This window comes from Entelurus aequoreus, linkage group LG10 (assembly GCF_033978785.1).
Source record: "Entelurus aequoreus isolate RoL-2023_Sb linkage group LG10, RoL_Eaeq_v1.1, whole genome shotgun sequence".
Classification (NCBI taxonomy): domain Eukaryota; kingdom Metazoa; phylum Chordata; class Actinopteri; order Syngnathiformes; family Syngnathidae; genus Entelurus; species Entelurus aequoreus.
In genome coordinates, this window is record NC_084740.1 from 77,936,457 (window position 1) to 77,948,592 (window position 12,136).

Sequence of the window (12,136 nt, forward strand, 5' to 3'; positions counted from 1 at the left end):
GAATATAAGTTGAAAAGGATTTGCAAATATATATTTATCTTTTACACAACGGGACAACTTCACTGGTTTTGGGTTTTGTGCATTAGAAATAAGAGGTCCCAAATGAAACCTTGATGAACCCCAAAAACTTAATTTTGCTCTATTAGAATTTTGATGTTTAATAGAAGCATATTGTTCTCTTTCATGAAGATAGTGTTCTGCTCTCCTACTTCCAGGGTATCAAGGAAACGGATCATTTTGGATTCATCTGTCGCGACCTGTCAGAATCTGGCCCCAGCCAGTACGTGTGCTTCGTCTTCCAGTGCGCCAGCGAATCCCTGGTTAGTCCCTCGCAGGACCTCGTAAAAAAAAATAAAAAATGTATATATTTGTTTTGTATGTGTGAAGGTGGAAGAGGTGATGCTGACCCTGAAGCAGGCCTTCAGCACAGCAGCCGCCTTGCAGAGCAGCAAGACTCAGATCCAGTTATGCGAGGCCTGCCCCATGCACGACTTGCACAAGCTCTGCGAGCGCATTGAAGGTACATCGTTCCGTTTATAGTTCATACAGATCAGCAAAATTATTCTCTATGAATAAACATGTCTAGATGTGTTCTCGAAGTACCTTTAAAACAACCTAATGGGTGTGGCCAGTAAATACCAATTTCCTGTGAATTTACCACCGGGAATTCTGCATAGCAACCAATGTAAAACGCAGGCCTGGCCCTAACCAATCTGGCGCCCTAGGCAAGATTTTAGGTGGCGCCCCCCCCCCACATCGGCAGTGAAGTGTATATACTCACAAGAAACCGAATAGCTTTGTCTTTGACCTTTTTTTTTACTTGCAAATTAACATATTATATGAGAATGTTATGTTATGATTATCTTTAACCGAATCACAGCAGTGCTCAAATTAAAAAACAGCATTCCCTCTCATGTGATATTGCTTAATTAACATTAATAATGTGCACTTTAACAACTAGGCTTACAACTATACCTAATATATAAAGGGGTGGAAAAGTGACTATTACCTGCAGGGCAAACATTAGCTAACCAGAAGGCAATAACAATGTCAACAAAAAACACCTGCTTAAAAGATCTAATACAAATGTCCCTGAGGAATGTAAGTTGGGAGTACTGTAATTACCTAACGTTACATTATTATTTTCCATAACAATTTAGCCCCCTCCACAATATTAACCCGTCGTTAAAACAGAACCAGCTATTTATTGATTAGCAATTGCCGAATTATGTAACATTAGCTTAATGCTAAAAAGCCAGGTTACTATCACATTCTGTAACAGACAAATAATTTCATGTAGGCTAACGTTACCTACCTGCTACCTCTGTCTTTTTCTCGTTTCTCCTCTTCTTTTCTCTTTTTTCTTCCCTGGGCACCTGACAGTTTTGGCCGTTTTGACATCTTGTGTTGATTTTTTGATGTGGTAAGAGTCATGGTATGGGAAGGGAGGGGGCGCACCGTGCGGGGGGATAGGGGGGGGCGTAATGTTGTAACAAATAATATTTCTATTAAATAGGCTTTACTTTGCATTTTAATTAACGTGGGATAATTTTTTGTATTTAGAAATAATAGTACCAACTTTTTTTTTTTTTTTTTTCTCCAACATTTGTGGCACTGGCGTGGCGCCCCCTGATGGACGGCGCCCTTAGCATTTGCCTATACGGCCTATGCCACGGGCCGACCCTGGTAGAACGTAATACAACATCAAAACTATCTGAAATTAAATTGGTTAAACATTATTTAAATTCTAATTTGTATTTACTGGTATGTTGAAAAAAGTGTATATGCACATAAGTAAAAACATCCATCATAATTAAAACTGCTGTATGACCTGAGGATAGGTTGATTGGCAACACTAAATGGTCCCGAGTGTGTGAATGTTGTCTATCTGTGTTGGCCCTGCGATGAGGTGGTGACTTGTCCAGGGTGTACAATGCTCAGTCATTCACAAACAAGGATGGGGTGAGGGTCACCACTTTGTGAACAAATGTATGAGAAAATTCTCGAACAGTACAAGAACAACATTTCTCAAGCAGCTATTGCAAGGAATTTAGGGATTTCACCATCTACACTCCGTAATATCATCAAAGAGAATCTGGAGAAATCACTGCACGTAAGCCATGATATTACGGACCATGGGTCCCTCAGGCTGTACTGCATCAAAAAGCGACATCAGTGTGTAAAGGATATCACCACATAGGCTCAGGAAGACTTCAAAAAACCACTGTCAGTAACTACAGTTGGTCGCTACATCTGTAAGTGCAAGTTGAAACTCTCCTATGCAAAGCCAAAGCCGTTTATCAACAACACCCAGAAACGCTGCCGGCTTCGCTGGCCCCGAGCTCATCTAAAATGGACTGATGCAGAGTGGAAAAGTGTTCTGTGGTCTGACGAGTCCACATTTGAAATTGTTTTTGGAAATTGTGGACGTCATGTCTTCTGGAGCGAAGAGGAAAAGAACAATCCAGATTGTTATAAGCGCAAAGTGTAAAAGGCAACATGTGTGATGGTATGGGGGTGTATTAGTGCCCAAGACATGGGTAACTTACACATCTGTGAAGGCACCATTAATGCTGAAAGGTACGTACAGCTTTTGGAGCAACATATGTTGCCATCCAAGCAACGTTACCATGGACGCCCCTGCTTATTTCAGCAAGACAATGCCAAGCCACGTGTTACATCAACGTGGCTTCATAGTAAAAGAGTGCGGGTACTAGACTGGCCTGCCTGTAGTCCAGACCTGTCTCCCATTGAAAATGTGTGAAGCCTAAAATACCACAATGGAGACTGTTGAACAACTTAAGCTGTACATCAAGCAAGAATAGGAAATAATTCCACCTGAAAAGCTTCAAAAATGTGTCTCCTCACTTCCCAAACGTTTACTGAGTGTTGTTAAAAGGAAAGGCCATGTAACACAGTGGTAAAAATGCCCCCGTGCCAACTTTTTTGCTGCCATTAAATTCTAAGTTAATGATGATTTGCAAAAAAATATATGTTTCTCAGTGTGAACATGAAATATTTTGTCTTTGCAGTCTATTCAATTGAATATAAGTTGAAAAGGATTTGCAAATCATTATATTCTCTTTTTATTTACGAATTACACAACGTGACAACTTTGTAGACAGCAGTAGTTATATTTATTTATTTCATAATAAGCCACAACTGATTGGTGTTGTCTGTACAATTAACAACCTTGCCACTGGTAACACATTTGATTTAAAGTAGCATGCCACATTAGACGGTAGGAGAAAGTACCTTAAAACAAACTTGATCCAAGTAAAGAGCCAGCCGTGCACGTCACATGACATCATGCCACCACATTCTCATTGTCAACGTTTGCTCTTTCCCAGGCCTCTACCCGCCACGAGCAAAGCTGGCCATCCAGAAGTATGTCTCCCAGCTGGCTGACAATGAGCAAGTGGACGTCTTCGAGCGACTTCAGGTAAGCCTTCGTAGCGTTTTAGTTAGCCGTTGACTTCAAACTATTATTTGTTTTTCTGTTGTGCAGAGACTCAAGCCCGCTTCAGACCAAGAGGAGAACGAGCTGGTCATTCTTCATCTCAGACAGCTTTGTGAAAGCAAGCAGAAAACTCACCTCCATATTGGAGAGACCCCCCAGGTAACTGTGTGTGAGTGGCAGGAAAAAAAGCTCTGATTTGCTTAGGGAATAATTAGTTGTTTAGTGCTATCACCTTTTCAGACCCCAAAATGTCATACAAACGTTAAAAAAAATCATATACAAGTGCAGTGTTTCCCATAAACTGCCAAGATACCTGTGGCGGTGGGGGCGTGGCTATGGGCGTGGTCACCATGACATCATTGAGTAATTTGCATAATTTACTACAATGATATGATTTTCTCTAAAAAGGCCTAAAAAATGTTCCAAGGTAGCATTTTGACAGTCATACAAGTGCAAAAAGAAGTGACACACCATTAATGGTAAACAATAATGGAACAGTCAACCTTGTGGTATGTGCACAGAGGTGTTTAGTTTTAGGGGCTGCACTGTAATAAAAACTGTCAGCCATTGTTGTGATATTTGTATTATCTCCTGCCATTGTCTTTAGAACGCGGCGAGCAACGCGTCGGCGGGGGACGCCGCATCCACAGGCAGCCGCTTCAAATTGGACATCCTTAAAAATAAAGCTCGCTCGTCCCTCACCACCTCCCTGGAGAACATCCTGGCCAGGGTAAGTGTCTCCGCCTCAGGTGACAGGGTGTGTCTGCCACAGGACACCCTTTTGTCCTCGCCCGCTGCTGCATGTTTTGTTTTGTTTCGCTGTCCTGTCGGGGATTTGGATTGACCCATATCTGCATGCAGAGTAATCAGACTTCCGGAGCAAGATCCAGGCTGATCTCTGGGCTGAGGCCCCGGCTGCCATCTGTTATTTTCTCATAGATTTTATTGATGACCTCATAGAAGAAAACAGCTGGGAAATATTTATCCTTCATTGAAGAATTCTTTCAAGTACCAGTATGACGGCTAAAAGTTGCCCCTATATTGAAGCTATATCTGATTTATGACCCCAAAAGACCTACAAAGTTTGCGAATAAATAGATATCAGTGTTTCCCATAAACTGCCAAGATACCTGTGGCGGTGGGGGCGTGGCTATGGGCGTGGTAACCATGACATCATTGAGTAATTTGCATAATTTACTACAATGATTTGATTTTCTCTAAAAAGGCTCAAAAAATGTATACTTACTAATTAATAACAGTTTTGTTTTAAACGTCCATCCATCCATCCATTTTACAATATAATTACAACACTTCATGTACATATTTATATACAGATTTGAACAATAAGTTATTCACTGAAATATATTTATTAACTGTGGTTCTTACAAAAAATATATCTTATAAAATATAAAAGCTAAAATGTCTCAAAGCTCTGCCCCTTTAATTAGTGCATACTAAATCATTTAACTTTAGCCTACTACTACAACCATATTATTTACCAGCAACATAAAGTGAAACAGAGGCAGAGGTGTCCTGCCACAGTCAGTAACAAATAAACATAAAACAGTAGTGGTGGTAGATAGACACAGAGCTTCATCAAACATCTGATCCACTGAACAAAGAGTTCCAAAAAATCTTGAACTTTAGACTGCCATCAGTTTTACTCCCTACACTTAACCATGTGTTTCCTACTGCCTGCAGACTTTGCACCCTTTGTTATATACACATGTTGTGTTTCTAATATAAATACATTTAATAAAGTCAAATACAAATAAGGCAACAAGAGAAGTATCCTACACTTCTCTTTTGTAAAGTAAATCTGAACAGCCGATATGGGCATCTACATCAATTATATGATTTGCCCGAGAAGCTGGACAGGACAAAAAAACACAAAAAAACAACAAAACAAAAAAACCAAAAAAAATTTATTTTTATTTTTTATTTTTATTTTTACTTTAAATTTTTTTTTTTAAATTTGTGGCGGACATAATTCTTTCGTGGCGGGCCGCCACAAATAAATGAATGTGTGGGAAACCCTGGATATGGTCATTATAGTATCAACAGTGTTGGTGCTAGGAATTTTCAAAATGGGTTACTGTGGGACCCCATTTTTATGACTTGATGGGGTCCCACTTTTTTGTACCGTATTTTTCGGATTAAAAATCGCAGTTTTTTTCATAGTTTGGCCGTGGGTGCGACTTATACCCCGGAGCGATTTATGTGTGAAATGATTAACACATTACCGTAAAATATCAAATAATATTATTTATCTCATTCACGTAGGAGACGAAGCAAATGTCAGCAATCGTCACACGCACGTCAACCAATAAGAATTTGGCGGGGGAGGGTCATGGGATGCTAACTGCTATATGCTATATGCTACTGCCGTGGCTATTAAAATGGATCATTTAAAAAAAAAACTGAGAAGGGCTGAACAAAAATGGCAGCGAAAAGGAAATCATATACTGCAGATTACAAGCCGCACGTAGTGAAATATGAAGCAGAAAACGGCGATCGAGCAGCAGAAAGAAAGGACGCTAGCGGCGCATACCAGGAGAGACAACGAGGAAGAAGATTTCATGGGATTTAGCGATCAGGAGTGACAGATTGTTTGGTAAACGTATAGCATGTTCTATATGTTATAGTTATTTGAATGACTCTTACCATAATATGTTACGTTAACATAGCAGTTGGTTATTTATGCCTCATATAACGTACACTTATTCAGCCTGTTGTTCACTATTCTTAATTTATTTTAAATTGCCTTTCAAATGTCTATTCTTGCTGTTGGATTTTATCAAATACATATCCCCAAAAAATGCGACTTATACTCCAGTGCGACTTATACCGTATTTCCTTGAATAGCCGCAGGGGCGTTAATTAATTTAAAACCTCCTGTCACTCCGGCGTTTACCGGAAGCCTGCGGGATGGCCGTGCATGCGGTAATTATTTTAAAACCTCTTCTCACTCCGGCGTTTACCAAAAGGAATGCGGTAAATTTAGGCGTGCGCTTTGAGTGTGATGTAAGCATACCATCATGAAAAGCACATTTAATGAAAAAAACGTTATTATGGTCTTACCTGTACTTATAAATGGAGTCCATTTGCAGCTCCTTCTGACCAAAAGCATCGATAACTTGGTTATAGAAGTCTTCATTATTTTCTTTCTTCAGTTTTAAAAGTCTCTCCGTCTCGATGGAGATATTCCTTTAATTATTACTTCCTGCTTCCACTGAAAGTCCAGTTTAGAAAACTGTTTTATTTTAGATACCGGTATGTAATCCTCCATGTTAAAAGTAAAAGTTCAGGCGAGAGAAAAAAATAAACAAAAATCTCTTGCTGCGTGTTGTCACTTCTTCTGCAGTACCGGAAGTCGCAAGAAGGATCACTAGCGCGGCAGCGCCCTCTACCACCAGGAGGTTTAATGACTCATACAGTATTTGACACACGCAGCTACGGTATATTAATAAAACATAGCTGCTTACTGTTCTTTTTAGCATACTGTACCGGTATTCAATAGCTTGTACTTTAAATCCTACTGAATAGCTCTTTATCTTTTTTCCTTTGTGCGATTGCAAACTACTGAAAGCAGCTTCCTCCATTTTGAAAATGAGGACAGGTAAAGCGTCACTCGTGACATAACGAATTTGACCCGGCAGATGTTCTAGCCATATGCTAAATATTTTGCGAAACGAGTTTGACCCGGCGAAAATTATAGACATGCGATAATAAAATTAATATTTTGCGAAACGAATTTGATCCGGCGTTAATAATGAACCGGCGATAAGGCCAAGCATGCGTTAATTATTTTGAGAAACGAGTTTGACCCGGCAGTAATTCTAGACGTGCGAATACTATATTCCCTGCGCCAATTCAAGGAAATACGGTAGATGTTTTTTTTCCTTCTTTATTATTTATTTTCGGCCGGTGCGACTTATAGTCTGAAAAATACGGTAAGCGTTTTGAAAACAAATGATAAATGTATGCATTATCCTGTTATATCTCACATTTTACTTTGAAGTCAACCAATAATTAATAATTGATCATTTCACCCGGCAAATATAAACAAAACAAAACACCGGCGGAGAGCAATAATCGGTAAAAAAAAAAAAAATTGTATTTGCGTCCTTTCTGATTTCAATGCGTAAAAAGACACAAAGTGCGTTAACACCAACACGGTCATGTGATCCGTGACGTAGAGTACCACAGACCCCTTCCCCATCAACAACGATGCTAATCAAGCAGACTTCATGAGCGTCAACAACAATTACTTTGGAACAAATTATGATCCAGATCCTTATATTTTGGAGCCCGAACACAAAGAAGCCGAGTGTTAAACGGATGCAGCTTTATTGAACATTATTTGCAAATCATTGTATTCTGTTTTTATTTACCATTTACACAACGTGCCAACTTCACTGCTTTTGGGTGTTGTAATTACATGGTCGGAGTGCAGAAGCTTAGCTCCAGTGACGTCATCCGACCACGAATCTACGGAAATTGCTGAAGACGTTTGAAGCGGAATATTCAAAATGGCAGACTGAATTTGTGGCATTTTGTGATGTTGGACACTATTATCGCATACCTTGGGGGTTGTAAATACAATTGAACATGCTTTAAAGGCCTACTGAAAGCCACTACTAGCGACCACGCAGTCTGATAGTTTATATACTAATGATGAAATCTTAACATTGCAACACATGCCAATACGGCCGGGTTAACTTATTAAGTGACATTTTAAAATTCCCGCCACACTTCCGGTTGAAAAACTCCTTTGGATATGATTTATGCGCGTGACGTCAGAAAATCTACGGAAGTGGTTGGACCCCATCGGACCCGATAGAAAAGCCTCTTGTTTTCTACGACAAAATTCCACAGTATTCTGGACATCTGTGTTGGTGAATCTTTTGCAATTTGTTTAATGAACAATGGAGACTGCAAAGAAGAACGTTGTAGGTGGGATCGATCGGTGTCTTAGCGGCTAAGTACAATACTTACAGCAACACAACAAGGACTACTTACTTAGAAGACGCCTAGCTGATGCTTGCCGCCAAACCCACGGGTGAAGTCCTTCGTCGCGCCGTTGATCGCTGGAACGCAGGTGAGCACGGGTGTTGATGGGAAGATGAGGGCTGGCTGGCGTAGGTGGAGCGCTAATGTTTTATCATAGTTCTGTGAGGTCCGGTTGCTAAGTTGCTAAATTAGCCTTAGCGTCATTAGCAACAGCATAGTTAAGCCTTACCAGGCTGAGAATTTTTAACCGTGTAGTTACATGTACATGGTTTTATAGTATTGTTGGTCTTCTGTCTATCCTTCCAGTCAGGGGTTTATTTATTTTGTTTCTATCTTTATTTGAGAACGATGCTATCACGTTAGCTCAGTAGCTAAGTGTGTCACCGATGTATTGTCTTGGAGATAAAAGTCACTTTAAATGTCCATTTCGCATGCTCGACTCTCATTTTCAAGAGGATATAGTATCCCAGGTGGTTTAAAATACAAATCCGTGATCTACAATAGAAAAAGGAGAGAGTGTGGAATCCAATGAGCCAGCTTGTACCTAAGTTACGGTCAGAGCGAAAAAAGATACGTCCATCACTGCCTCTCAAGTCCTTCACTGTAACGTTCCTCATCTACGAATCTTTCATCCTCGCTCAAATTAATGGGGTAATCGTCACTTTCTCGGTCCGAATCTCTCTCGCTCCATTGTAAACAACGGGGAATTGTGAGGAATACTAGCTCCTGTGACGTCACGCTACTTCCGCTACAGGCAAGGCTTTTTTTTATCAGCGAGCAAAAGTTGCGAACTTTATTGTCGATGTTCTCTACTAAATCCTTTCAGCAAAAATATGTCAATATCGCGAAATGATCAAGTACGACACATAGAATGGATCTGCTATCCCCGTTTAAATAAAAAAAAATCATTTCAGTAGGCCTTTAATGGATACAATGAAACCCAATTAAGCACATCAAGTCAACTTGTACTGGTACTGTAAGTGTTGATTTAAAAGGGGGGTAAGTGCAATTGGCCTTACTAAAGATGCAATGATTAATGAATACATTTATTGAAAATATCATTTGAAAAACTAATCAGTAAAGGTTTGTCTTTTCTAGTGTTGCATCGTTATTACATTAGAATACTAGCGATTATTATGTTAATAATAATAAATATTATGCTTGTCATTGATTGGTCCATGTTGTCATCTCCAGGGGGCCAGCCGGATGCGAGGGCGTTTGGGAAGCATGGGAAGCATGAGCAGCTTTGAAAGAGTAAGTGTTCTTTTGAGCATTCTGGGAATTGACATCTCTTTTTTTTTTTTTTTCTTTGAAAAACTTATGATACATGACCTTCCAGTCACATGCTGCTGCGTGCTCACGTGGTCACGCAATAACGATACAGAGGACGCAACGCAGGCCAAGGCTTATGTGCGCCTGCCAGTCTGCCATTCGGGCCGCGGTGTCACAGTTGTGTAGAATGTGGAACCACGGTGTGACGACTTCATAAGAGACATATTGTATATCAAACAGCGACAGATTAAGCCGATGGTGATGTAGTTTATAAGCGTGTAACAATGATGATGTACTGAAAGTGCAATGACCTACATGAACGACAATATCCATAGACATCATGGAACATTACCACCAAAACAGCAAAAAGTGTCATTTTTCAACAATACTGTATACATTTTGTAAAAAATCTTACAAAACTATTGGTGACTGGTCTAATAGAAGTAGGTCAAATAAATCATGTTTACAATATATTTTAGGAAATATTCAGATTTATTCATATTTTTATAAATTTTTGGGGATCTGTTCATTATTAACACATCAAATCCAAATTAAAGTAAAAAAACATAGATGTAAGAAATATTCAATGCTTTTAATTGTTTTTGTACAAATGACACCTTTTTTTTATCTAACTCACATATTTTGTGTTTTTCTTGTGACTGCAGATAATTTTATACCACCAAAATCTTATTGTGAAAATTTGTCAGATTGTCTGCAAATGTTCGACTCATTTTAGTGCATTTTTACGTTCAAAATCCTAATTTACGTTTCACGCTTTTAAATGCTTTTTAAAGAATATTATTTTGAAAAATACTTATTTTTACATTATATATTTTTTATTTTCAATTAATTACAGTCTATTATTTTTGGCGGGGTACATAATCTTACTAAATGTCCACCTAAGTGTGAATGCGGAGTGAATGAATAATGGCTTCTCTGCGAGCGCTTTGATTATCTCATAAAAAGGCGTTATATAAATCTAATCCATTATTTTTATTATTACATTTTCAAATTTTGTTATTGTTTTTGAGAGCTTTCCAGTCTTAGAAAGAAAAATATTTTTGAGTTAACTTATTCTTTGTTGGGATTTTTAACCTTTTAATTCAATCTGAACAAAATTCCAATGTTGGGAATTTGTCAGATTTTTGGCTATTTTTATGGATGCATTTTGCTACATTTTGTGCGTACAAATTCCTAATTCTCATCCTATAAAACTTCAATTAATTAATTTACAATTTAACGATGGAGGATATTTATTCAAATAAAATAGATTTTTCAAATAATTGAAAAAAACATGGACACAAGTATAATGCTACTATTTACAGTTTGTTATATATCAGAACGTTGATGAAAATGATGAGTGGGTTTAATATTTCTGCATAAATGTGGATGTAATTATATATACTGAAAATTGTTATACATTAGATAATTATGTATTGTATTGCTGATCAAGACCAAATTATTATATCTCAATGTTGGGGCTGGACATTATAAGCGTTGCTTCTTCCTGCTCCTTTTCAGACTCACAATATGTTCATTTTTTACATTTTCTTTCAATATTACTGTTTTTTGTGTGTTTTTTTAAAAAGTAGGATATTCAATCCAATCCAATCCACTTTATTTATATAGCACATTTACACAACAAGAATGTTTCCAAAGTGCTGCACAGCCATGTTAAAAACACTATTAAAAACAAAATTAAAAACAATATTAAAAACGATATTAAAAACAATATTAAAAGCAATATTATGCTACACCAATGACTGAATAAAAACAAAGAATAAATGAATATTGTATGGTTCATGCTGTTTTTCTTATTTGAAATGTGTAGATTAAGAGTATTTTTGGTTTAATCTGTCCAAAAAATAGTATTACAAAAATGGGTTATAGTAGGGAAATATCAATGTTTTTAAAAGTTTTTCATGCATAGTTAGTTTAATATTTAATGATGCATATTTACAATATTGTTTTCAAAAACTATTTCATTTAAAGGGATGTGTCTTTGCATAGTGTCTAATTGTGGCGCAGGGTCCGTTTTGTATTCTATGATTTAGTTCATTGTGGAAATAACATTTAATTTGTTCTTATGAGGAAGAAAAGCTGAAAGAGGAATAATAGCCCAGGCATGGCCAAACTTTTTGATATTTTACATTTTTTAAATTAATACAATATATAACTATTTTTTCTGTCAAGTTTGGTCCGGGGACCAAGAAAGGTATTAGTTATAAAAATGTAAAAAAATAAGTAAGTCTATATATATATATATATATATATATATATATATATATATATATATATATATATATATATATATATATATATATATATATATATATATATATATATATATATATATATATATATATATGCGTTAAAATGTAATATCGGAAA

The 12,136-nt window shown here is 37.4% G+C and overlaps 1 protein-coding gene across 6 annotated transcripts in view; it reads left to right on the top strand.

The window, feature by feature from the left end:
* tbc1d4 (TBC1 domain family, member 4) overlaps positions 1–12,136 on the top strand; it is an 83,459-nt gene that overhangs the window by 30,612 nt on the left and 40,711 nt on the right. For all 6 annotated transcript variants that reach the window (XM_062061805.1, XM_062061803.1, XM_062061806.1 and 3 more), the window contains exons 6-11: positions 216–320; positions 388–520; positions 3,351–3,442; positions 3,509–3,619; positions 4,068–4,190; positions 9,668–9,727. In XM_062061805.1, the coding sequence (XP_061917789.1) occupies positions 216–320; positions 388–520; positions 3,351–3,442; positions 3,509–3,619; positions 4,068–4,190; positions 9,668–9,727 (624 nt within the window). The remainder of the gene's footprint in view (positions 1–215; positions 321–387; positions 521–3,350; positions 3,443–3,508; positions 3,620–4,067; positions 4,191–9,667; positions 9,728–12,136) is intronic.